Below are 27,976 nucleotides of genomic sequence, written 5' to 3'. Positions count from 1 at the left end.
TTCTTTCATCCAACATATGCTTCATGAGCTAGCATGAAGAGATGCTTTCAAAAGTTTCCAACACTCGCTTAATTTTCGACAAAATCATGGAGAGGACATGGATGTTGTCGATGGGCTCAACAACAATTCATCCAGGTTTCCATATAAATGGAAATCCATAATTAAGTGAACACGGTGATAGCATTGGTCAGACCCAAAGAATATAATGATGTATGCTCGAGGAATCAACCACGAGTAGGACAACATTACGAATATCGTTGGTTCTGATTTGATTTGACGATAGCCCACACTCAAATCAAAGTTTGGGTAAGACAATAGCACCGACAATTGATCATGAGGATCAATTGATGAAGATATCATCTTTCTCCAACACACACACACACACACACGCAAGATATCCCTTTGGAATGAACTGAGTCGGACAAGCTTTTATCTTTCAACTCTCCAAGTTGTTGTTTAGCTTAACCAACTTGCTCAGGGTATCCGACACAGATTCTTGGAGAAAGGACGGTTTGGAGGAAAACCAACATGATCACCTCAACATAGCAGGCAGGTGACAACCTGGTAATACTTCCAAGAAGATATTCAGAACATCACAAACCACCAATATGTTACTAAGCTCGAGAAAAATCTTGCTTTTCAGGGCAGGACAATGTGATCAAGAGAGTGATGGATTGACACACTCCTAACACATTGGTCGAAGAGTGCACCAGAAACAATGATTAGGTAGAACAATCTACCTTAGAACGATGATTCAATAACCAATATACTAAGAATGAAGTTATTGTCCTTTAACTACCAAGCAACGGGGTTGCTAGGAGTATTGATTTCACACATCATGATTCACTTGTCGACATTCCGGTTGCAAAAACACGGAAACCGAGAAATTAATAATGATGGAGAGAGTATCACTACGTCAAGAATTCATGAGAGATGCTGCAATTCCTATGACAATCCTGACATAAAGGGGGTAATACTCCGAGGTAGAACAGAACAAAAGCTGGATTGGCATTTTGATCTGCGGAATACAACTACTTTGACCCAATCCTGGATATGGATGAGGTACTTGAGTTTGTTTCTCCTAGTCATTCTGAACTAGAATGGCTTGACGGACCACAAGAATAATAAGCATCGATAACACGGATGCACAATTACTCCTCACTATCAATTGATAGTATAAGATCAGAAAACAACTAAAGAGGGACAACTCAAGGAACATATAACTTTGTGAGTTGTGGATGCATAGATTAGCATGTCGAACGAGTTCAACATATTTCTTCCGGATAACCCATGCAGAAGAAGAAGGACTGGCAGATTCACAATTTGAATGGAGAACTCGTCAAGAGCACCCTGGTCGTGATCTTTTGATTCAAACGAATTTCTGCCAAGGATGGTTCATGGTATTTGGAAGAATGATATACCACGGACCTCGAAGACTATCATAAAGATTACTAATATCCTAAAGGTATGAGCAACACTATCAACACGAGGTAAGTAGAGTGGATCTTGGGCCAAGAACCCAGGAATAGAATGCCTACTAACAAAACGGCATCACGGGATGCTTTCAAGAATGGTGGCCAGAATCATCACACTGGGGATGCAAAGCATTGCTAGATTACTAGATGGTTTCCTAAGACATCTAGGGTCATAATAGTAGCTCCAACATATACCCCGAGGCAACGGAGTACCTCACAGACCGTGTAGTGTGCTTAATCTGGCCCAAAAGGACATCGGGAACGGAAAGAAAGGATTTGCAATTGCATCAGACTATGTAGAGACCTGGGATGACTCGAACAGCATAACGGCTGTAAATGCTCAAAAAGATTTGAGACATCCTGCAAAAATGGTGGCATAGCCACTCAACATCACAAACTCAAGGTTCTGAGGCCAGCTATGAACATATGGAAGTAGTAGGAACTTAACTGGGGCTTAAATCCATCAATCCTATAAGTCTCTATCATAGTAACTCGTCATCCTGATAGATAGATGAGAAGGCCCAGTTCTTAATCCCCATAGAAGAGAAGAGGGTGACTCATATCAGAGGGCATGAGATATAAGGAGTAAAAAGAGCCTTACGTTCCCTTCCACAATCAATTCCCTTATATAGCTAAAGCAGTTCTAGATTCAACTTTGACCGGTATGGCTTGGTAATCCTACAGGCAGTCTGGCTCTGATACCAAAGCTATCAGGACCCCGATTCCAGGTCACATCGATCTAGCCGGTAACACCTCATATCACTTTGCGGCCTCACGCACGGTATTCCCACGGGTGTCGCCTTACCATGGCCCGGGACTGTTTGCGCCTTTTGGCTCACGTATATGATAGTGTCGCTAGCATCCATATGACAGAGAACCCGGGCTGACATGGCTAGTCGTGAACCGAAAGCGGCATAGACCTATGGCGACAGGCATACATGAATCACATCGAGCATGTCGGTCAACAGCGTGTGAATCTGGGCTGTAGCAATGGGCTAACAGGACTCCGGGTAACCCAGGCTGTAGCAGGCTAGGCAGGATTCCAGAAGTCACCGCGTGACATTTCCCCGAAGGGACAGACATAGGAACGAAGTGAAACACATGCCGGCCAGTCAAGTGTCCTGAGCAGTAGTGCTGGGCTAGCAGGACTCTGGTGAACCGGGTTGTAGCGGACTACTATGGCTTAAGGAGCACTAGATTACATTTCCCCATAAGAGAGGCTGCCAAGGATAAACAGCTAGATTGTCGGATCCCACACATACCAAGCATTTCAATCATACACACAATATGCTCGATATGTGCGAATACAACATGGCATCACAACAAAACTCTACAACTCAAGTATTATACATTAGGCTCCGAAGAGCTAGATATTACAAACATGGGTCTCATGACCCAACATTCAGAGAATACCAGACAAAGCACAGGCGGAAGCTTAATATGTCCGAGTACAGACATCTACAAAAGAAAAAGCCTGAGAAGCCTGACTATCTACCAGATCCTGCCGAGGGCACAAGATTGTAGCTGAGGTATCAAGCTAAACGTCGAAGTCCCAACGGAACTACTAGCGAGACTGACATCTCTCTGCAAAAACATAGAATAGGCAAACGTGAGTACAAATGTACCCAGCAAGACTTACATCAGAACTAACTACATATGCTTCGGTATCAACAAAGGGGTAGTGGAGTTTAACTGTAGCAAGCCAGCTTTGACTCAGTGGCTAACCTGAACTACGACTGCAAGCAACTCTTTTGAGGTGGCGCACATGAGTCCACATATTCACCATTCAATACACCACTATGGATCCGCTCCCGCCTCCCTACGAGAACGCCATCCATAGCACTCCTGCTTATCTTGCGAGTTTTAGAGTATCCACTTTCACTTGTCTATGAACTATGCAAGGGGTCCAAGTTTCCATATCCGAGGAATCCGGCTATTCGAATAGATAATGATAACCCTGTAGGGGTGTACTTCTTCACACACGCTCCCACCACTTACCGTCGTTTACACGACATGTACTCAGCAACCTTCAAGCGGAAGCCCAACGAGGGTGTCGGCCATGGCCTACCTAAACACTCAAGTCTCTAGTCCAGGTTTATCTCCTATCCAGGTTCCATCCGCAGGGAGTCCGGCCGAGGTTTCCACATACGGCCCCGAACGATGTGTACAGAGTTCCGAGACACCAAACGGGCGCCCGGCATGCCCGGCCATGGTGTATCTACTGCAACATAGCCCACCCCTGGGGTCAACGCTACGCACAGCCGCCAACACATATCCTACAAACACCAGAAACTAGTTGCAATTCCTGGACAGAGGACTAGGGTGATTAAGAAGCCGAGAGGGTTAATTAGGGATTCCAATGAGTGGTAGTAGATGTTCATGGATCACAGACACAGAACTCAGTTCCTAAGAACGGTTGCAATGAGACAACCCACCATGTACTCCTACATGGCCTCTCACCGCTACCTTTACCAAATCGTGTTCACACACTTAGCTCACACACAGTAGGACATGTTCATCACCATTCCAATTCATTCCCGATGAATCAGACCTGACACAACTCTATGCAATAGCAGGCATGACAAACAAGCATGAATGAGTAAGCACATCAGGGCTCAAACAACTCCTACTCATGCTAGTGGGTTTCATCTATTTACTGTGGCAATGACAGGTCATGTAGAGGAAAGGGGTTCAACTACCGCAGCATGTAATAGTTGAATCGTTGTTGTCCTAATGCAGTAAAAAAAGAGCAGGAGCGGGAGAGTGGGATTGTATCGGATGAACAAGGGGGTTTTGCTTGCCTGGCACTTCTGAAGATATTATAGCTCTTCATCGGTGTCATCGATCACATCGTCGGAACGTCGTCTACTGAAGGGGGACAAACACCGGCAAAAGAGAAGAACACAATCAATGCATATGCGACAATATGATGCATGATCATGACATGGCAATATGCTGTGATTTGAGCTAATGCATCTAGTTATGATTTAAATGAAGTTGGTTTGAATACAAGATTCAAATTCCAACTCCATATATGATTATTTAAATGCCCTTTATTTGTTTTGTCCAAAACAGAGGACAAACATTGTTCAAACATGCATGAAAATGGTACAGATGGATTCCTTGAATTTTTCTGATAATTGTTCATATATAATTTATTTCATTTGGAGTTACGGTTGAATTTCTATGATTTTTTAGAAGTTTAGGCAATTTTCTGGAATTTTCTGAATTATTTTTAATCTAGAAATGACTTATTGTGTCAGCACTGCATCATGCCTGCGTCAGCAAGTCAACAGCAGCGGTCTAGGTCAAACCTAACCAGTGGGGTCCACTGGTCAGTGACACAATGCTGGCATGAGTCACTGACGTGTGGGGTCGGTCAACGTTGACTTGACCAAAGTCAAACCTGACACATGGGGTCCGCAACATTAGCACTATCTAAACAGAAATTAAACTAATTAATTTTGGCACCGGGGCCCACACGGCAGTGGCACTAGGGTGTTAGTTAAGGCGTCATTAGAGGCTAATGACATCGCCATGTCGGCTTCGCCGGAGTTAGGCCGCCGGCGATGGCCAGGCGCGACGGAGGTGCTCGGAGTCGAGCTGTGGTGCTTCGTTCGAAGCTTGGTTGGGCTCTCTGGAAAGCTGGCGCGACGGTGCGTCGAGTGGTGGTGGTTGTCGGGCCTGGGACAGCCGGAATCAACACCGACGATGAGCCAGGCGGCTGCCGGAGTTTGGGCGAGGCCGAACTCGTCGTTGCGGTGGCTCTTGAAGAACGGGGCCAACTCCTACGTGATCTACATGACGCGGTGAGTGGGTTGGACGCGTCGGGCGGACCATTTGGTCGCCGGAGTCGCGTCGGCGGCGAGCGCAGGCGGCGGCGGGTTCGGGCGTAGGCGGTCCGGTGGCTACGGAGGCCTACGGGGAAGAAGAGAGGGATGGACAGGGTCGGAGGCTCACAGCGAGTCAGACGGGGAGGTCAGCGAGCTCGGAGACGGTCCGGAGCAGTCGGGGCGGCAAGGAGGATCTCCGGCGACCGGCAAGGAAGAAGATGACATTGGCGGCATCACAGGGCTTCCGGCGCCCTCCGCCTTGGTGAGGAGGAAGAGGGGAACGAGGCGGGGTTTCTTGGCACGTCGGCGAGGCATGGGGTGGCCGGTGGCCGTGGTAGAGCACGGCGGCGCCCTCTGGTGCGCTCGGGAAGAGAGGGAGAGGGAGCCAGAGGAGGGGAAAGAGGTCCGGGGGGAGAGGACGAGGGGGTCGGGGGGTGTGCGTTGCGGCGACCAGGTAGTCGAGGGGGGCACGCAGGCAGGGAGGAGCCAGCGCGGCTCGCCTGCGCATCTGGCACGCAGCTGCTTCTCCTCCTGGCAGGAGGAAGAAGACAGCGCTGCCCCTGGTGGGCCGGGCTGGCTTTGGCCAGTAGGCCACTACAGTGGTGGGCTGCACGGTAAGGTTCCTCTCTTTTATTTCTGTTACCTTTTCTAATTTTATCTCTGTTTTGTTTTGTTTTTATTAATACACTCTGCCAATGATTCAAAATTCAAAATGAATTCAAAACAGTGCCAAAACACTCTGAGATATTTTATGCTACCTCTCTGGACTATTCCAAAAGTACATAAAACATTTCAAAGCATTTGAAAATATATTCATTATATATTATGAATATATCCCCAAATTCAAATAGATTATTGATTTAAATTCATAGACCAAATAATTCCTTAAAAATGTTCCAGAATTTTGGTTTGATATATAACTCTTGCCAAAATTCACAAAACTATTTTTAGGGCATTTTCGATTCACAGAATGCTACTTAAAGGGTGCTTGCCCTTCTTTTTATCAGATTTCTGAGGTTTCAACAATCCTCAATTCAAGTTTCAGAAATTTAAACATGATGCAAGCAAGATGCAAACACTAGGCAACACCAGAAGCTAGGGATGTGACATAGATCAACTCTTGTAGTACCCATATTATCAAGTATAATCAAGCAGGACGTAGGGTTTTACCTCCATCAAGAGGGACCGAACCTAGGTAAAACATTGTGTCCCCTGCCTCGTGTTACCATCCGCCTTAGACGCACTGTTTGGGACCCCCTACCCGAGATCCGCCGGTTTTGACACCGATAGCGTGCGTTGGAGAAATGACTCCTCATGAGCCGCCAGGACCCTGAGCCTTGGAAGGCTCTGGGGGCTCGGGAGGTTCCCTGAAGACCATCTCCATCTCCTCCAGAACGGCGTGGTACCTGGCTTCCTGAGCCTCCAGGACACGTCGCATGTTGCGCTGATAGGCCGATGCCATGCTCGGCAAGCCAAAGGGCATATGAACTTAGCTGTGCGGTGGGCCCTCGCAGCGGCCCACACGCGAAGGCCAGAAACGCTCCTGAGATGTGGCCCTGTTGAGCCCTGGAATGTCAATGCAGACATGCAGCCCAGCATCCTCGCCAGGATGCCGAGCTGCGCCTTGTGGGCGGCCATCGGCGCGTATGGCTCTTGCTTCTTGCAGTTCCTGGATGGTCTTGGTGATGAACTCCTAAGTGGTGGGCACTCCTTGCCTTGTGCTCTCCTGAGGGTCACGTGCCATGAAGCACGCTTCCAAGTGGTGCCGAAGCGCCTCCCTCGTGAGGTTGGCAAGGTCTAAGGCCCTCCAGAAGAGAGCCCCCGAGCCATGCCTGAGGAGGGCGCCGGGTGCGCCTTCCTATGCAATGGAGGGAGGCGCCCCTGGAGCGGGCACCGGTCCTAACGTGGCTTCTGTTGCGATGCCATCCTCCTGAGGTCCTGTGCGGCGAGGCTACTTCTTGTTGGGGATGGTCTCCAGAGGGCCTTCATTTCTGCTGTCGGGGTCGTCGATTGCAACGGCTCGAAAGGCGCTCTCAAGGGAGCATACCACATCTCTCTCTTCACACGGGAACGTGATGATTCCTCCGCTTCCTGGCATCTTGAGAACATTGTAGCCGTGATGAGTGACTGCCATGAACTTGGCCAGGGCTGGATACCCGAGGATGGCATTGTACGGCAGGCGGATGTGCGCGACGTCGAAGTTGATGAGCTCGGAGCGGTAGTTCTTGCGCTCCCCGAAGGTGACAGGCGGGCGGACCTGCCCTATCGGTGTGGTGGAGCCGTCGGTCACTCCTGAGAAAGGCTTGGTGGGATGGAGTTGCTCATATGGCACTTGGAGGTTGTCGAACGTGTCGACGGACAGGACGTTGAGCCCTGCACCGCCGTTGATGAGGGTCTTGGTGACCTGCACATTGCTGATGACTGGGGAACACAACATAGGGAGGGTGCCAGCGGTGGCTGCGCACTTGAGCTGATCCGCCGAGCTGAAAGTGATGGCGCAGTGGGACCACCTGAGCGGGCACGTGGCCTCGGGCTTGGGGAGCACCACGTTCACCTCGCAGGCAAACTGCTTGAAGATGCGCTGAGAGGCTGGGGCCTGGGCACCGCCCAAGATGCAGGCGACCGCACGCAGCTCCTGGAAGCCCCCAGCCCCCTCGTCCTGGTGGTGGTCGTCGTTCCTTCTTAGTGGCGGCAACGGGGGAAGACCGGCGTTGCCCTAGGGGTGATCCTCGCGAGGCGGGTCCCTCCAGGCGCCGTCACGCGGCTGGTCCTGCCAGCGGTCCTCATGAGGTCGGTCTTGCCACTCCTTGCGCGGGCCACGGTCGTCCCAGCATCCGCCTCCACGTCCTCCTCCGCGGCCGTAGCCCCGGTCGTTGTGCTCGGGGCGTCGACTGTAGCGTCCCTCGCGTATGGCTCTGAGCTCTTGACAGTCACTGGTGTTGTGGGTGTTCAGGTTGTGGAAGGCACAGAATGGTCGGCTGTTCTTGGATCACTCGGGCTGATCTCTGCCCTGCTTGATGTCGGGCTCCACTGCGAACACAGCTACCTCCTTGCGCTTTACGTCCTTGGCCTTGGCTGGTGGCTCAAGGAGAGAGAGGCGCCTCTCCACAGCTCTTGCGCACCTGTTCGCCAGGTTGAACAGCTCCTGAGATGTGTAGAGCTCCTCGTGGATGGCGAGCTCTTCCTTCATCTTGATGTCACGGACGCCGTCGGAGAACATGGAGATGATGGCCTCATATGTGACCTTGGGGATCTTGAGGCGGGTGTTGTTGAAGCGCTGGATATACTTCTGGAGGGTCTCTCCTGGCTGCTTCTTGATGCGGTGCAGGTCACCCGCGGCTGGTGGACGGTCGTGAGTGCCCTGGAAGTTGGCGACGAAGCGGTCGTGCATCTCGCCCCAAGAGGAGATCGAGCCGTGCTGCAGGTTCAGGAGCCGGGAGCGAGCTCCATGCTTGAGAGCCATGGGAAACCAGCTCGCCATGACCTTTACGTTGCCGTTGGCCGCCTCGATGCTCAGCTCATAGAGCTGCAAGAACTCCACGGGGTCGGCGGTACCGTCATAGCGAGGAGGCAGATCCGACTTGAACTTGCCCGGCCAGGCGATGCTACGCAGCTCGGGAGTGAAGGCGTGACAGCCAGCCATGGTTGCCGTGGCCCGCCTCGGAGGTGGAGCTTGGTCTTGACGAGGTGCGCGTTGCACCGCTGCGGGCGGTGCGCAGTCTTGACGAGGTGGCGCGGGGAGCGCAGGTGCAGCTTCTCGCGGCTGCGGAATTTCTTGCCAGCTTCTCTCTTCATGCGCGGTCGCCGGGCGTGGCGGATCACGTCGCGGAGCCGCGCGCCTTGGTGCTAAGGCGAGGTCTTGGGGCTAAGGTGGTGGAGGCACGCCATGAGCCCCGTCGCCCGCGGCTGGTTGAGGGGGAGGCAGAGAGTGGGACGGCACCGGAGAGCCCCCCGCGGCGCGGACGAGCTCGGCGACGCGTTCGAGCCAGTCCTCGTAGAGGTCGTCGATGGGGCAGTAGCGCAGGAGCTCGTTCGCTGCAAGGAGCGCGGCCCATGCCTCCATGGGAGCGAAGTGTACGTGAGACGAAGAACCGGCAGGGGTCAGCGATGGAGTGGCAGTGCGGCCGTCCTGTCGCACCGAAGGATGCAACAAGGACGCCTGCTACTCGTTCCCCGCCGGGCCGGTGGCAGCGTTGGCGGCGGGGGACGGAGAATGGCGATGTGGCCCGCCGACGGGAGCTGTCTGAGAGACGCGGGTGGTGAGGGCAGCCCGACGCTTAGCTCGAGCACGGCGAGCATCCGCCATGGAGACGACGGAGCGACGAACTGATGGAAGGGAGGCTACGGCACCCCCCTACCTGGTGTGCCAAATGTCGGATGTGGGGTTCCGGCAAACCTTTAAGGTTCGAACACTGGGTTGCGCGCGAATTCTTTCCTACCTACTAATCTACGCCCTAGCTCACTAAGATCTCGCAGACGAACTCGACGAACTCGCAACACAGAAAGACACAAGATTTATACTGGTTCGGGCTAGTGTGGTGGTGGTGGATTGCCTCTAGGGCTGATGGTGAACAGTACAAAGGAAGAATAGCCTCCTGAGGTTGAGGTGTTCTTGAGCTCGGTGAGCTTGTGTGTGTGAGGATGGTCTGAATGATCCGTCCCCGAATGATCTGTGCCTTCAAGATCCGTCCCCTCTCTCTCTCTCTCCCGCCCTTGCTAAGGTGGCGGCTAGCCCTATTTATATTGGCCCTGGTCCTCTTCCCAAATATCGAGCGGGAAGGGAGCCAACAATGGCGGGCTAATTCGAAGAGGGACAACTAGTACAAGCTATCCTGACAAAAGTGGTCTTCGCCTGCCAAAGGCTCTGGTGTTGACGCCGTCTTGGGCTCCATGATGACCTTCGTCTTGCCGTCCTCCTGGTCTTGGTCTCGTTGCACCAATATAGCAACCTTTGCCTGATGCCTTGGTACTCTTCGCCTGCGCTGGCCTCCTTAGCACCAAAGACGAAACAAGGACGCTGCGCGTGCTGGCACCTGCCTGGCGCCTGCCTGGTGTCGTGCGTCATGGCTCACGTCATGAGGGTCTCATGAGGTTTGCCCCGCCTTGATATCTCCGCTCCTCGTGAGCCTGCCTAGCTAGGCTACTCCCGAGGAGGTCTTGCATCGTCCGCCTCGCGAGGCTTGGACCCTCACGAGGGTCTTGTATGCTTTGTTGGTGAAGATGGGCCGTATGGCCTGCAGGCTCAGCCATGCCGCGGGCCGCGGGCAGGCAAGTTGAGGGACCTCCGTTCCCAGGACGCGGACATACGATGTGACGGTAAAGCTTTGTAATGCCCCGGCCCTAATAAAGCGAGAAATGGTTGTGCACGAGGAGGGCGAGATCATGCAGACGGAACAGGACCTGACGATGGGGCTCTCCGTGCTCTCGATGGACCTCAGCTTGCTCCACTGCCCCTTATGCCTCTTCCCCTTGAAGCCTCCAGTATATGAGGTTCGAATACACCTCGTCTGTTCGGCTCATCGAGCAAGGTGCAGGTTTCTTGATTGATGTGTTAGTCGATTGATTTGTGCAGTGCATGGGAGGGCACCTGGCCTGCGCGGACTACCGCGTCGGGCGCCCCGGGAACCAGTGGCAGTGCCAGAAGTGCGAGCACGGCGGTGGCTTCAACGTTGTGGGCTCCTCGGTGAGGGTGGAGTGCCCGCACGAAGGTTGTGGGATCTACGACACTTACCACAAGCTCGCCGATCACTAGAGCATGTGTCCGCTCGCGCTCTGCAAATGCCTCGTGCCCGTCTGCGGCTATGAAAGCCCGCCACTAGCGCCCTCCCACCACATCAGCACAGTGCATCTCATGCCCATGCACATGATCCAGTATGGCAAGGCGCTCCAGCTTCAAGTGCCACTGTCGGAGCCACGACTCTTGATGTTCGCGGAGGAGGACGGCCGCGCATTTTTCTTGGTCGGTGGCGTGCTCGACATCGGCGCGCCTATCGCCGTGTCGGTCGTCTGCATCAGAGCGGGGGCATCCCCACTGTCACACTATGTGGCCAAGCTGTGGGCGGACGGCCCGCCGGGGGAGCCCAAAGGGAGGAATGACGCCGTCAAGGTGGAAATGGAGGTGACAAGCAGCAAGGATCCCGGTGGCGTCGCCGAGCAGGAGCTGACCTTCTTCACAGTTCCTACTTTGGTGCACGGCAGCATGTGCTTGTAGTTCAAATTTGAATCATGCACATTAAATGACCAGAAAATCAATTAATGTATAAAAAAGACCAAACAAACCCAGTATAATTCCAAAATTTAACAGGGCACTCATGTAGTTCTATGTTGCCTCTGTAAAGAAACTCAAGGGGGGCAGCGTATATTGTTTCGCACTCAAAGGTGACATGTTCCCTCTCAGAACCACGAGCCTTCTTGAGAGAAGGTCCGGTTTGCAAGAAGCTTATACCAAAATTTGTTCCTATTCGGCCATTTTTTTACCACGGCATGGTAGTACCATGACATGACACCATGCAAAGTTTCATGATTTTCAAGCGTTTTTGGATTTACAAGAATTTTAAAACCAAGTTTCTCAATGTTCTCGGCCGAGGCACGATGCCCAGGTGTTTGAATTTCATTCCCATTTCTTGCATGGGACCTAAAATTCACCCGACGACAGACATATGATTTTTCAACCAAATTTGGTACACGGGAGCATGTGCTTGTAGTTCAAATTTGAATTATGGACATTGAATGACCAAAAACTCAATTAAGGTATAAAAATGCCAAACGAACTCTCATGTAGTTCTATGTTGCCTCTATAAAGAAACTCAAGGGGTAGCGTATATCGTTTCACACTCAAAGGTGACACGTTCCCTCTCAGAACCACGCTCCTCGGTGAGGGTGGAGTGCCCGCACGAAGGTTGTGGGCTCTACGACACTTACCAGAAGCTCGCCGATCACTAGAGCATGTGTCCGCTCGCGCTCTGCAAATGCCTCGTGCCCGTCTGCGGCTATGAAAGCCCGCCACTAGCGCCCTCCCACCACATCAGCACAGTGCATCTCATGCCCATGCACATGATCCAGTATGGCAAGGCGCTCCAACTTCAAGTGCCACTGTCGGAGCCACGACTCTTGCTGTTCGTGGAGGAGGATGGCCGCGCATTTTTCTTGGTCGGTGGCGTGCTCGACATCGGCGCGCCTATCGCCGTGTCAGTCGTCTGCATCAAAGCGGGGGCATCCCCACTGTCGCACTATGTGGCCAAGCTGTGGGCGAACGGCCCGCCGGGGGAGCCCAAAGGGAGGAATGACGCCGTCAAGGTGGAAATGGAGGTGACAAGCAGCAAGGATCCCGGTGGCGTCGCCGTGCAGGAGCTGACCTTCTTCACAGTTCCGCCCAAGCTGCTGGTCGGGGCTAAGCTGGTGTCCCTCCACATTCAGATTGACAAGCTCACGTCCTAAATTATTCTATAGTGCCTTTTGTTTATCTTAGTAATATGCTAATATAGGGGTTAGCTCGGTCTACTTTAGCTTAAGAGATGGTGGGTTTTGGTGGCGATGCAGCAATTACTTCGACATCAGATCAACAGTTAAAGTAATTTCCAATAGTCGAATGGATATTTTGTGTCTGTTGGATATGAAGATCCTTTTGGTAAGAAGTATAAGAGCATCTCCAATAGCTTGTCTATATGAATGTCTATACTCATTTTCCATGATGTGAGCCCAGAACAGGCATCCAACAACTTGTCTATATGGTCGTCCAAATATATACATCCTCTAAATCGACCTCGACAATGTCCACGCCTGGACAATGTGAAGGCGTCATCTAAACTCAGCCGCGGCCATGATTTTTTCCTCTCCCCAGCGATGGACCACCTGTCATGGTCCCTGTATATAGACGTTCTGATGCAAAACTGGACGTGTATATGAGGGAATCTTTTTATACCATTTTCTATATGAATATATAGACATCCAAATATACAAATGCTATTAGAGATGCTCTAACAGCTTATATGCTTGTTTGTTCAGGAAGTGCTGCATACATGTGCGAGTTGACGCGACACATCGAAGTAGTACTACTAGTAGTACTCCCTCTGATCCTAATTTCTCTGCGCATAATAAGTCGAGCCGCAGATACCAAGGAGGGTCTGGTTGTGTCTATACTTGGACAACCCACCCGACTGCGCACCAGGCAAACGAAGCTTGTGTCACGTCGGTGGCGTGTGCCGCCCGTGCATTAACCAAAACCTCGTGCCTCCAGCTTAGCCTCCACGTTTTAAACTTCTCAATCTCAAGGCCAAGGAGCAACGTGAAACCTATGCTAGAGCCAATCGGATGGTTGAGAACACTAGAATTCGTAGCTACAGATGTGTATGTGAGAGAGGACGAGTGCGTGCGTGCACCTCTTGTCTTCCTATATAACATACTCCCAAATTACCCATTGCAAATTACTTGTCGCAAAAATGGATGTATCTAGAACTAAAATACATCTAGATACATCCAAACCTGCGACAAGTAATTCGGGGCGGAGGGCTAAACTCAAAGTACAAGTGTATGTGGGTGGCATTGACCTAGGGAGCTAGAGATGGTGCATGCGAAAAGTCCCGAGATATAGGTGTGTGCGTGGGAAAGAGGGAGGGAGATGATATGTGTCGATGTAATCGTGTGAAAAAAAGACTAGTCTATAGCTCGCCACCCCAATAACCGTAAGATATGTATCTGACGGTGCCAGTTATTGCACGTACACAACAGTAGAAAAAGAAGTACGATGGCATATTCTACAGCACGACCGAGAACACATGCCCACGTTACGCCATCCGGGAATAGGGCACCACTTCAAAACTAGAACCGTCAATAAATTTTGAGCTTGTGGCTCGTCACATTCCAAATTACTACTACCATGCTATATTTAATTGCAAACATGTTCACACCGATCACAACCTACACGTTTTCTCACTTAGGAGTGTATTAGTAGTACTCGGTTATAAATACTACTATTCCAAGATGACGACACATTCCTCCTCAACTCCTCATCCACAAAAAACAATCAAGTCATTCAGCATCATTCCCTTGCGTCTGCCATGGCCAGCATGAGTTCTAGGTCGAGAGGTTTCCACTAGGGAGAGGCGAGCATGGAAGAGGAAGCACGACAGATGTCCCGCCTCGCCGCGAAAGAAACCGATATGTCCAGCCGTGCAGCAGTAGCAGCACAGAGGTCCTCCCGCGCCGCCGAAGCAGCACGGAGGTCCCGCCGCGCCGTTGATGTAGCAGACTGGTTCGGCCATGCGGCGGAAGCAGCAGAGATGTCCCGCCGCACCGCTGAAGCAGCACGGAGGTCCCGCCGCGCCGCAACGGCCTGGGAAAATTTCTCGCGGGCAGGTGAGGACTCTTAGAGGCGCATGCATGCGATCATCCATAGCCAGAGGGATCAGATCTCTGGCTGGGCGAGGTTTGAGGACAAGGCTACCGGCGTCATCCGGCAACTAGGGGAGGGCAATCCGAAGCTTCGGGCCGAGCGCGACTTGTTGAGGGCGAAGCAGGCGGAGGAGACCACTGCCTTGTTGCAGAGGACAGGCGTCATCATCAAGAAACTTATGTACGAGAATGCCATGCTCCGCATTGAGCGCAACAGGCTGGTGGAGGAATCCGGGGATGCTGCCAAGTAGCGTATTAAGGGCATGAAACTGGTGAAAGAAATCACCGCTGCTCGTCGTGAGAACTAGTGTCTGCAACATGCAGCGCATAAAGAAAGTAGAGATCAGCGAGCCGGATCATTGTATGCGTCTTCCTTCTTCTTTTGCCCTTGTGTATTTTGGGCGTAGCCGCATGTGGATTTTTAATTATATTTCTAATTATGTAATACAATTATTATCCACTCTCGTCGTCCTTATATATATTCATCAGTCTTGCAATAAGTCGCAGTAGATGCTATATAGGTCCGTCGGATCTTACATCAAGATCCGTGCAAAATTTTCTTTTTAGATTTTCTTTTTTTCTCTCTGAAATCTCAGTCGAGTGAGACATAGCCACACCATTAAACAGAGGCTCGGGCGCCATTAATGGAGACCTTGGGAGAGAGGTGGATTGAAGATGGAGGTCAAAGGGCTCTCCTCCCGATAAGCACGCGCAGGGTTCTGATCGCACGCCCCCCGTACTCAAATAGCTACCCTACACGGTGCCTCCTAGCTAATAAAAAAAGGGGACGCGAGGCGGCACGTAGATGGTAAATAGAACGCCCATGGTTTCAATAATGCATGTGTTTCCGATTGTAACATGACAACACTTGTTCCAAAATGACTTTGTTGATTGTTAATGTATGCACCTTCGCAAATCAGACAACAAAATTACCACAACATGTTGGTGCCATGTCATGAAACCAAGCCAAGTTTCTTGATTTTCATGCGTGTTTTGGATTTACAGGAATTAAAAAACCAAGTGTCTCAATGTTTCCAGCCAAGCCACGATGCTCGGATGTTTGAATTTCATTCCCATTTCTTGCATGGGACCTAGAAATTTACCCGAGGACACACATGTGATTTTTCAACCAGCTTTGGTGCACTGGAGCATGTGCTTGTATTTCAAATTTGAATTATGCACAGAAAGCTGACACGTTCCCTCTCAGAACCACGAACCTTCTTGAGAGAAGCTCCGGTTTGCAAGAAGCTTATACCAAAACTTATTCCTATTTGGCCAATTTTTTTTTACAACAACTTGGTAGTACCATGACATGACACTATGCCAAGTTTCATGATTTTCGGCATTTTTTAGATTTTCAAGAATTTTAAAACCAAGTTTCTCAATGATCTCGGCCGAGCCACGATGGCCAAATGTTTGAATTTCATTCCCATTTCTTGCATGGGACCTACAAATTCACCCGAGGACACACATGTGATTTTTCAACCAACTTTGGTGCACGGCAGCATGTGCTTGTAGTTCAAATTTGAATCATGCACATTAAATGACCAGAAAATCAATTAATGTATAAAAAAGGCCAAACAAACCCGGTATAATTCCAAAATTTAACAGGGCACTCATGTAGTTCTATGTTGCCTCTGTAAAGAAACTCAAGGGGGGCAGCGTATATTGTTTCACACTCAAAGGTGACATGTTCCCTCTCAGAACCAGGAGCCTTCTTGAGAGAAGGTCCGGTTTGCAAGAAGCTTATACCAAAATTTGTTCCTATTCGGCCATTTTTTTACCACGGCATGGTAGTACCATGACATGACACCCTGCAAAGTTTCATGATTTTCAAGCGTTTTTGGATTTACAAGAATTTTAAAACCAAGTTTCTCAATGTTCTCGGCCGAGGCACGATGCCCAGGTGTTTGAATTTCATTCCCATTTCTTGCATGGGACCTAAAAATTCACCCGACGAGAGACATATGATTTTTCAACCAAATTTGGTACACGGGAGCATGTGCTTGTAGTTCAAATTTGAATTATGGACATTGAATGACCAAAAACTCAATTAAGGTATAAAAATGCCAAATGAACTCTCATGTAGTTCTATGTTGCCTCTACAAAGAAACTCAAGGGGGCAGCGTATATCGTTTCACACTCAAAGGTGACACGTTCCCTCTCAGAACCACGAGCCTTCTTGAGAGAAGCTCCGGTTTGCAAGAAGATTATACCAAAACTTTTTCCAAATATGCCCAATTTTTACCACAGCATGTTAGTGCCATAACATGACAGCATGCCAAGTTTCATGATTTCCAGGCGAGTTTTGGATTTACATGAATTTAAAAACCAAGTTTCTTGATGTTCTCGGCCGAGTCACGACGCCCAAATGTTTGAATTTCATTCCCATTTCTTGCATGGGACCTAGAAATTCACCCAAGGACACACATGTGTTTTTTCAACCAACTTTGGTGCACCGAAGCATGTGCTTGCAGTTCAAATTTGGATTATGCACATTAAATGTCCAGAAACTCAATTAATGTAAAAAAATGCCAAACGAACCCGGAATAATTCCAAAATTTAACAGGGCACTCATATAGTTCTATGTTTCCTCTGTAAAGAAAATCTGGGGGAGGCAGTGTATATCATTTCACACACAAAGGTGACATGTTCCCTCTCGAAACCATGAGGCTTGTTGAGAGAATATACGGTTTTGCAAGAAGCTTATACCAAAACTTGTTCCATTTCAGCCAAGAATTATAGACATATGAAAACAGGGTTTAGATTATCCCGAACATCTCGCCACCTAGACCAATGTACTATGATTTGAATTCAGTATAAAATGGATACAAATATTTGAATTGGAGATTGTATGTCACATGTAGTTTATAGTGAAATATGATTGCTGCTATATGCATGTTTTTTGTTATCAAGATAACATTTAAATGATTGTATAACTTGACAACAATCGTATTCAAATAAGGAAAATTGATTCAAATTTAGTCCATATGGTAGACGACAATATATATGTTCATAGGGTGGAGTAAAATGTTCATATATGATGGAAGATCAAAATGTAGGACTACATCCATTATAAATCGCAAGGTCACCTAACGATATATTCGAATTCAACATAACATGGATTCAAAAATTGAAATTCGAAATCCTGGCATTTGTAAACATATAAAAAGGTACATGACTCTTTCTTTTGGTGGGAATTGATTTGTTTTTTGTTGTTGTTGAGCGAAGTGCGAATCGATTTGGTACTGTACAGGGTAGTCTTGTTCTCCCATTTTTTTACATTTTTCTTGTAGTTTTTTCAATGACATTTATAGCAATATAGTAAAAGGGGACATGCCTCTCTTGTGTCTTGTATGAATTGTTTTTTGTACACATTAAGTTTGTTCTCCAGAACAAGGAATCTGTGCCTTGTTATCCCGAAATTTTCAAGCTCGAGTATCTTTTGTCTCAACTACTTTGAAACTCCCGCCTCTTCAACCCGAGCCGCGCCTTGTTATCCTAAAATTTTGATGCGCGCAAAAACTCCCTCCTCATTCGAAATCGGTCCCATAGACCAGACACGCAAAATCCCCCTTCTACCCCTCTGCCGGAAATGCCAGTTCGACATCGCAGTGTCAAAACCGGTGGGGGTACGCTGGTAACTTACCCTACATTTCTAACAAGCACGTCCCTAAGCCATGGCTCCCCCTACATTGCCCTTCGTCCCCCCATTCGTACACCGAGGCCGCCAAAGCCCACGAAACCCCACGCTCCTCGGTCGGCCTCCCGACCGCCGCCCAGCCGAAGATGCTTCCCCGACGACGTCGTCCACCACAACAGCTCGCCGTCCCTCATCCACCACACCGGATGAGGATCCATCGTCGATCTCGTCGTCCCACTGGATCAGCCGCCCCATCCACCACCTCCAAGGAGCTGCCCCGACATTCGCCTCGTCTGTCGCGCCACCTCCATCCCCACAGCGCTGTCTTGACCCGCCCCGCCGAAACCACAGCACCCTCACCAATTCCTCCGATGAAGCCGAGGACAACTCTGTAATGCCCCAAGACCGGAGCTTCAGGTGCCTTCCATGATTTACGGGTTTCGTCGTGTGATTTGTTTGGTCAGTTGCATTTCATCTTTGCATCATGTGCATTGCATCATGTCATCATGCAACCCGTTTTAAAACTCACTAAATAAATTGCATGGATCTTCGGTCCATTTAAACCGAGGGAATTCACATGGTGATTCTCTTTATAACATATCCTCCCGATATTAGGGGGCTATATTAAATATTCCAATAATTTGGATTCACCCATAAACACACTTGCAAAATATCCCAATGCCTTTGTTATCTTAATTCTTGGTCTCCAACATTGCCATATATTCTTTCATCATATTCCGGAGCTCCACCAAAAATCCGAACATTTTTGGAAACCTCTAATTCCTAGTCCTTGTTCAAACCATTTGAATTAAATTCAAATGACTTTGAATTAAATTCTTGCAATCTTGCCTCTCCTATTTTTCGTGGACCGTGCAAATTTTTACGAGTCCATGAAAATTATCCTAGTGCCCAAATTCCTTCTCCAACCTTTTCTTTCTCTTATTAATGTCTTTGCTATTTGCTATTTTTGGCAAATAAAAAGAAATGAGAAAGAGAGTAGGAGAGAGAGCAGCCCAGCAGGCCCCTGGCCGTTTTCCACTCCACTGGGCCAGCCTCCTAAGGCCCAGCAGCAGCCAGCTACCAGAGGCCCACCTATCCCTTCCTAACCTAGCCCACACAGCCTTCAGCACCCCTCCTCCTCGTCCCCTCGCGTCGCCAGAGCCTCCTGCTCGATCCTCTCGCTCCCTTCCTCACCTTACGGCGCGACCAGGAGGGGCTCCCGATCCCAGTCCCGAGCTCCTTCGACCAGCCGGAGCCCTCGCCGGCTACCCCAGAACCGCGCCGCTCCTTCTGCATGTCATCGTCCGCGACCACCAGGAGGCCGCCGCCTCGCTCCACCCCTTCAACGAACCGCGTCGCAGCTCGCCTCGCGCCTCTGCTGCCGGCAAACGAGGCCGCTGGAGCATGCCGCCATCGACCTCCTTGGCCACTCGGGTCGTGCTGTCTATTCGTCATGCCATCCTCCTCTTATGCCGTGCTCCGGCCCCGTCTCTACACGCGCACGTCCACCGGCACCGTCTTGCTCCATCGCCTGCTTCCTCTGTTCTCCTTCCCATGCGCCGGCCCCTTCTCCCGTGTGCCTCCCTCTACAGCGCCAGGCCGCGACTGCGCCTTCCTCTCCTGCACCTCGCCCCCGACGCCGACAAGCCCGCCGCTGTCCTCCAGGGTCTCTCCCTTCCTTCCTGTCACCTGAATCTCTTCCGGCAGCGCCGCCGTGCCTGCACCCCGCTTCTCACGCAGACAACCTCGTCTCCTCGCCTACGTTGCTCCCCTGCATCACCACCACGCCATGTTCATTGTTGCATCATGAGTTGCCTTTCGTGACTGCCCGCATCAAGCTTCCACCTCGGCCATCCGCTAGAATTTTCGGCATGGCCATGGCTGAGAACCCCCCCCCCCCCCCCGCATTTTGTTTCCTCGGTGCACCTCCGTTCCTGGAATGTTGGACCACCAAGACTTGTTGCGGAGATAGGAACCGCCACAAGACGTTTCAGAGATCGCCAAGTACCTCTACCATTGGCCCCGAACATCTACGGACGTGTACGACTTCGATTGCCCGAAATACCGTGGGTCACAAGTGCTGTGAACGACTACCGTCACTTGGATTCGACAAGATGCCGAGTACCACTACGTTTTCCATGTACATCTACACCAAGACCGGACCGACAAGTACTGCGAGAATGTTTGTACCTCTACCGTCATCGTGGATCCGACAAGTACCCCTACAACAAGTGTACCTCTACCGTCATCTTCGGAATCGCTAAGAACGTCAAGTACCCCTTCGAGATGACGAGACCGGCAAGTTCGAATGACCCCAAGTACCTCTCTGAAACGACCGAGTACCATTACCGTCGGACGCTCGAACGACTACATGCCAAAACATCAAGTTCCTTGATGAACCATGTACGACTACCGTTTCTCGTGGATTCACCTAAGTACCACGAAATGGACGACCCTACAAGTTACCATTGCCGTGTACGACTACTGTCGCCTTGGAGATAATGGGTTCATCAAGTACCTCTTCGGAAAAGTACCACTACTTCCCTCGACGACCCGTGAGCGACTACTTCCTCTACGAATTCGTTCCGGCCGAAATGCACGCTTCGAAGGTATAACCCCGAGACGACCGTCCGAGAACATTTGCATGTGTTGTATGAGATGCACCCGTTGTCTGCATCGTGTCCGAGTTGTCACTTGCTCTGTCCTCCTCTTTTGCCGCTAACCCGTGGGGACCCGATATCCGGGAGCACCCCACCATCCTTGCATGACACGCTCCCGTCACTTTTCCTTTTGCACCGGCATCTCAATCGAGTTACCGGAACCGGAATGTTGCCGTGGCATCATTTTCGGATTCGTTGTTGTGGCACCCTTTTCGTTTCCGCCACGATGACAAATGCTTCATATCATGCTCTTGTCAACTTTTCCAAATTGCATAAAACTTGCAAATGTCATCCGCATCATGATAACATCATCAAGAATGTTTAAATTGTTGTTTGCATTAATTTGCTAAATGCATATGGGGATTTACTGGAATTGTTGTTGTTGTTTCCGGCCTCATTTAAAATGCCTAACTATGTTTTCTACTCATATTTCACCTCTTGCCATGTTTAACAACATTTAATATTGTTGGGTACATAACCGGGAGTGACGGAAACAATTGATGTGGTGTTTCGTCAATAAGCAACTCGTTGCATATTGAGCTCCACTTAATTTGTACTATTGTTTGTTGCACTTTGCCATGCCATGCATAATTAAACCGGACATGCATCATACTTGGTTGTGCATCATGCCATGTTTATGTGATGGTTGTTTATTATGTTGTTTTCTTCTTTCTGGTGATGCTTCTTCGGGTTAGTTCCGATAACGTCGCGTTTGTGAGGATCCGTTCGACTACGTCCGTTTGTCTTCTTCATGGACTCGTTCTTCTTCCTTGTGGGATCTCAGGCAAGATGACCATACCCTCGAAATCACTTCTATCTTTGCGTGCTAGTTTCTCGATCTATTGCTATGCCGCGATACCAACCACTTGCTATATCATGCCTCCCATATTGCCATGTCAAGCGTCTAACCCACCTTTTCCTAGCAAACCGTTGTTTGGCTATGTTACCGCTTTGCTCAGCCCCTCTTATAGCGTTGCTAGTTGCAGGTGAAGATGGAGTTTGTTCCTTGTTGGAATGTGATTATTGTTGGGATATGATTATTATATCTTCTTTACTTTAATGCACCTATATACATGGTAAAGGGTGGAAGCCTCGGCCTTATGCCTGGTGTTTTGTTCCACTCTTGCCGCCCTAGTTTTCTGTCATACCAGTGTTATGTTCGTTGATTTTGCGTTCCTTACGCGGTTGGGTTATAATGGGAACCCCTTGACAGTTCGCCTTGAATAAAACTCCTCCAGCAAGGCCCAACCTTGGTTTTACCATTTTCCACCTAAGCCTTTTTCCCTTGGGTTCTGCAGACTCAAGGGTCATCTTTATTTTAAACCCCTGGGCCAGTGCTCCTCTGAGTGTTGGTCCAAACTAGAGCACCGTGCAGGGCCGTCCCTTGGCAACTTGGGTTACGTTGGCTCCTGTACGCTTAGCTTATCCGGTGTGCCCTGAGAACGAGATATTTGCAGCTCCTATCGGGATTTGTCGGCACAGCGGGTGGTCTTGGTGGTCTTGTTTTACCGTTGTCGAAATGTCTTGTAACCGGGATTCCGAGCCTGATCGGGTCTTCCTGGTAGAAGGCATATCCTTCTTGACCGTGAGAGCTTGTGATGGGCTAAGTTGGGACACCCCTGCAAGGTTTTGAACTTTTGACAGCCGTGCCCGCGGTTATGGGCAGATGGGAATTTGTTAATATCCAGTCATAGGGAACTTGACACTTAATTTAATTAAAATGCATCAACCGTGTGTGTAGCCGTGATGGTCTCTTTTCGGCGGAGTCCAGGAAGAGAACACGGTCTCGTGTTATGCTTGAACGTAAGTAGTTTCAGGATCACTTCTTGATCATGATAGTTTATCGACTGAGCTTTGCTTCTCTTCTCGCTCGCATTTGCGTAAGTTAGCCATCATATATGCTAGTGCTTGCTGCAGATCCACCTCAATACCTTTTCCTACCTATAAGCTTAAATAGTCTTGATCGCGAGGGTGTGAGATTGCTGAGTCCCCGTGACTCACAGATACTTCCAAAACCAGTTGCAGGTGCTGATGATGCCAGTGCAGGTGACGCAACCGAGCTCAAGGAGGAGCTCGATGAAGACCTTGGTCGTCGTTTTGTTTTGTTTCCTTTTGATCAGTAGTGGAGCCCAGTCGGGGCGATCCGGGATATAGCATTAGGGGTTGTCTTTCTTTATTTGGTTCCGTAGTCAGAGCTTGATTGTATCTGGATGATGTAATCTATATTTATGTATTGTGTGAAGTGGCGATTTTAAGCCAACTCTTTATCTCTTTCTTATTCAGTACATGGGATGTGTAAAGATTACCCCTCTTGCAACATGCCTACTATGCGGTTATGCCTCTATGTCGTGCTCCGACACGTAGGAGATATAGCCGCATCGTGGGTGTTTCAAGTTGGTAATCAGAGCCTTCCCCAACTTAGGAGCCCCCTGCTTGATCAAATCGCTGATGTTGTTGAGTCTAGAAAACATGTTTTGAGTCTGATAGGATTATATATATCGGAGAGTAGGATTCTTTTTACTCCTCAGTCCCTTCGTCGCTCTGGTGAGGCCTCATGACGTAGAGTTTTGCCTCTTCTCTCCTCAAATTTCACCAATTATTTTTAGGATCACGCGGGTATCTTGGAATCATTCTGATAGTTTTGTGACGAGAACATTGTTCTTGGTGCCTCCTGACATTTAGGGGTTGTGGCAGTGTCCCGGGGAGTTGAGCTCTGAGGTGTTGTCGTCACAATTTTATCGTTGCAGTTCTAGAATACCTGAGTTCGCCGACATTGAAAATATCTTTTATGCAGTTGTTGGTGAGATAACCTCGACGCCACCCAGTACTGGGGCGGGAGTTCGGGAGTATTGCCATAACTCATATAACGGATGCTTTTCGAAGGTTGAGGTAAATTATTTCCGAAGGTTTCTTGGTTATGTGTTGAAGGATGGATACAGCTGGATGTAGGATTTGCTAGTTTTGGGTGTGATATTATGCTTCCCCTGTATCCCCAACACCTGATTACATAACCAGAAAGTTTCGGGAGTTTATAAGTGGGAATTCAAGTAGCTCCTAGAATATCTTTCCAACAAACACATGATACGATATGGGATCTATCATATGTTTGTTTCCGGCTTATTCTGCAAGCCAATCCTTTGTTATGTTTTGAGTTGTGGTATTCGAGTGGCTTCAATGTCAAATGTTGATTCAATACCTTTCTTAAGCGGTATTCTCATATTTCTATGTGAATTCTAATCCTTCATGATAATCGAGATTGTCATGTCAATCCTTTTCAACCGGTGTGTTTCTCTTCAAGTGGATCCGATCTTTTTCAACATCCACAAGATCACCTCTCGGTTTTCCCAACATTGTTCGTTTCATTTGTCCTCAAGTTGCCTTTGTTTTCCCGCCCACCCATCCCTTTTCCTTCAAGGAATCAGATGTCTTAATCAAGTATCCACCTTATGGATGTGAAGCCTCTCCATTCTTTTACGTCAATGTTATTATCCGGTGATTCTCAAGAAGATTCTAATGGAGCTTCAAGTGCATCATTCTCCATTCTTTTCTTCTCCGGTGGATTCAATTCAAGATTTGTCGATCATATACTATCCTCGTTTCAAATGTTTTCCCATACCGGTGCACCTCTTAATCATTCACTTTTCGCTATTCATTTGTTCTGGAGTATTGAAGATATCTCAGAAGAATCACGTTTTCATTCTCAATCCGTTCAAGTTATTTCAACGTTCTTAAATCTTTCAAGTTATTTAACTCAACCGGTGCAATCTGCTTTTCAAGAAATCTCTTCAACGGTGTTTATTTTGAGTGGGCCCTAACCCACAGGTCTTTTCCCAGGATCTTACCTGACTCTTCTAATTTTTTCCGGAGGTATTCTCAAATTCTTTTCGAAGTTTGACGTAAGAATGATTCATCATCAGTCAGATGGTTTCTCCAAGATCTTTCAAATTCTTGTCATCGTCGGTTCAACCTTTCTAATTTTCATCCCGGAGTATCTCAACAATTTATGGTGGTGTTCTCATCGTCATTCTCAACATTTGTAGACCGAAGAAGAGTTTCTCTTAAATCTTGCTCCATTCTCTTCAAGATCCATGGTTCTAGCGTTATGCCATCCTCTCATAATTATTTTCGATTGTGAGAATTCTTTTCACCCATCCGAAGCATTTTAGAAGTCTTTTCAGTTTGATTCTCCGGAGGCCATCATTTCGGAAGATTTATTTATTCTCAGCTTTCAGCTCTCGTTCTCGAAATCTTACCGGTGATTCATCCCTTTACTTCAATTGCTTTTCAATTCTTACGGTGGTTCTTCCAAGATTTTTCTTCCTTCGTTTATCATATCAATTTATTCGTTGTTTCAACCCTACCGGTGGTTCGTTGAAGACCTTCCCAAGTTGACGCTATATCTATCTTAATCCTTCTCAACGAGAATAAGTAGTATGCCAAATCCGTTGCTTATCATCAATTTAATTGGTGAAGGATAAGCTTAATGTAATTCTTATTCTTGTTTCATCGAGTAAATTCAATTCCTTATTCCGTAGGTTCATCAAAATTCTTGGTTTTAATAGTTCATCTTTTCTTTTCCGGAGTTCCAAGTTTTCCGCATTATCTCGTCGTGAAGCTCCATCTAAATCATTGCAAGTTTTCACCTTGTGTTTTCAACTTCTCTTTCCTTTCGTTTGGTCATCCTTTTGTTACCGGAGTTTTTTATGGAGGCTCTACATGATGGTTCACCAAGGATTTAATTCCTTCTCGAAGTGTTCATCGAGATTCTTTTCAGAGGAGTTCTAGCATTCTTCATCTTGCATCCCAAAGCCCAATTCGTTCTATCTTATCTTTTGAGGTGGTGTTATGTCATTCTGGATAATTTCCCTTCGTGTTTCATGTTTCACAAGTTTTCAAGAGTGACATATTTAAATCCATCTTTTTCTCTTCGCTCAAGTCATCTTTTCAACCCATCAATTTCTTCGAGCATGAGCTCTTCTCAATCCATCAATCTCTTCATTGGAGTTATCTTGGGTTATATTTCACCTAAAGCTTTCGCTAAGGATTGTCGCTATTCATGGTGCTCATAAATGACCCAAGTTCTTCATTTATCCTCCCGGTGAATAAGTTTCTCGTCTCCTTGTTCATATCAATCCAATCTATTATTTCCGTTAGTGGCAGAATTTCACCTCAAGATTTCGAGATGTTTTCTATAAGCCCACAACAAGCTTACTCTTTTTGATGTTGGTTTTCCAACAACTCCGTTCGACCTTCTCCTAAAGATGCTTTTTCAAGCTCATTTGAGGTAAAAGATATTGTTTTCTCCTCCGTTCATTCCATTCCATTCTCTCATTTCTTCCGGAGGCATTGTGATGTTGCTCTCTTCGACCTATCATCTTGTTTTGTCAAGACCATGCTCATTCCTTCCATTTATAGTCGGAGTGATGTCCAAATTATATCATTCTTATTCCTTCTCTGTCTTGTTTTAACCAGAGTGTTGTCGTAATTGACCTTTATCGTTCCTTGTACTTCTCATTTCGACCGGAGAGCTTGCACGTACTTCTTGTCCATTGTAACATTTTCTTATGTCTATCAACCCACAAGGTTCCCGTAATGTTCCTTGTTCCTCTTTTCTAACGGATTGTTGTCAACTTTGTTCATCTTCGTTGTATTCTTTCTTTCAATTTGTTCAACCTCCCAAGGTTCATGGTTTCACTCCTTTATCAAAGAAGCAACTTAGTTTTACCTCTTATCTTCCTCTTCCTTTTCCCTCCGGTGCCATCCTAGATCTCGGGACGAGATCCTCTCGTAGTGGTGGAGTGTTGTAACGCCCCAAGAACGGAGCTTCAGGTGCCTTCCATGATTTCCGGGTTTCGTCGTGTGATTTGTTTGGTCCATTGCATTTCATCTTTGCATCATGTGCATTGCATCATGTCATCATGCAACCCGTCTTAAAACTCACTAAATAAATTGCATGGATCTTCGGTCCATTTAAACCGAGGGAATTCACATGGTGATTCTCTTTATAACATATCCTCCCTATATTAGGGAGCTATATTAAATATTCCAATAATTTGGATTCACCCATAAACACACTTGCAAAATATCCCAATGCCTTTGTTATCTTAATTCTTGGTCTCCAACATTGCCATATATTCTATCATCATATTCCGGCGCTCCACCAAAAATCCGAACATTTTTGGACACCTCTAATTCCTAGTCCTTGTTCAAACCATTTGAATTAAATTCAGATGACCTTGAATTAAATTCTTGCAATCTTGCCTCTCCTATTTTTCATGGACCGTGCACATTTTTACGAGTCCGTGAAAATTATCCCAGTGCCCAAATTCCTTCTCCAACCTTTTCTTTCTCTTATTAATGTCTTTGCTATTTGCTATTTTTGGAAAATAAAAAGAAATGAGAAAGAGAGTAGGAGAGAGAGCAGCCCACCAGGCCCCTGGCCGTTTTCCTCTCCACTGGGCCGGCCTCCTAAGGCCCAGAAGCAGCCAACTACCAGAGGCCCACCTATCCCTTCCTAACCTAGCCCGCACACCCTTCAGCACCCCTCCTCATCGTTCCCTCACGCCGCCAGAGCCTGCTGCTCGATCCTCTCGCTCCCTTCCTCACCTTATAGCGCGACCAGGACGGGCTCCCGATCCCAGTCCCGAGCTCCTTCGACCAGCCGGAGCCCTCGCCGGCTACCCCGGAACCGCGCCGCTCCTTCTTCATGCCGTCGTCCGCGACCACCAGGAGGCCGCCGCCTCGCTCCGCCCCTTCAACAAACCGCGTCGCGGCTCGCCTCGCGCCTCTGATGCCGGCAACCGAGGCCACTGGAGCATGCCGCCATGGACCTCCTCGGCCACTCGGGTCGTGCCGTCTCTTTGTCGTGCCCTTCTCCGCTTCTGCCATGCTCCAGCCCCGTCTCTACACGCGCGCGTCCACCGGCACCGTCTTGCTCCATCGCCCGCTTCCTTTGTTCTCCTTCCCATGCGCCGG

The 27,976-nt window shown here is 48.6% G+C and overlaps 3 protein-coding genes across 3 annotated transcripts; all 3 read left to right on the top strand.

Annotated features, from left to right (window-relative positions):
• Nucleotides 1-10,663: 10,663 nt before the first annotated feature.
• On the top strand, nucleotides 10,664-11,060 carry LOC147979312 (E3 ubiquitin-protein ligase DIS1-like). The gene is made up of 2 exons (XM_087515147.1): nucleotides 10,664-10,798; nucleotides 10,881-11,060. The coding sequence occupies exons 1-2, from the start codon at nucleotides 10,664-10,666 to the stop codon at nucleotides 11,058-11,060; spliced, it is 315 nt and encodes a 104-aa protein (XP_087371273.1).
• A 3-nt stretch (nucleotides 11,061-11,063) lies between these two features.
• On the top strand, nucleotides 11,064-11,519 carry LOC147979311 (uncharacterized). Its single transcript, XM_087515146.1, has one exon. It carries the CDS (start codon nucleotides 11,064-11,066, stop codon nucleotides 11,517-11,519), a length of 456 nt encoding a protein of 151 aa, XP_087371272.1.
• An 830-nt stretch (nucleotides 11,520-12,349) lies between these two features.
• LOC147979310 (uncharacterized) lies at nucleotides 12,350-12,745 on the top strand. Its single transcript, XM_087516727.1, has one exon. It carries the CDS (start codon nucleotides 12,350-12,352, stop codon nucleotides 12,743-12,745), a length of 396 nt encoding a protein of 131 aa, XP_087372853.1.
• The last annotated feature ends 15,231 nt before the right edge of the window (nucleotides 12,746-27,976 follow it).

This window comes from Triticum urartu, chromosome 3A (genome assembly GCF_056163025.1).
Source record: "Triticum urartu cultivar PI428250 chromosome 3A, HENAU_Tu73, whole genome shotgun sequence".
Taxonomy (NCBI): domain Eukaryota; kingdom Viridiplantae; phylum Streptophyta; class Magnoliopsida; order Poales; family Poaceae; genus Triticum; species Triticum urartu.
This window is presented reverse-complemented; position numbering and strand designations above follow the sequence as displayed.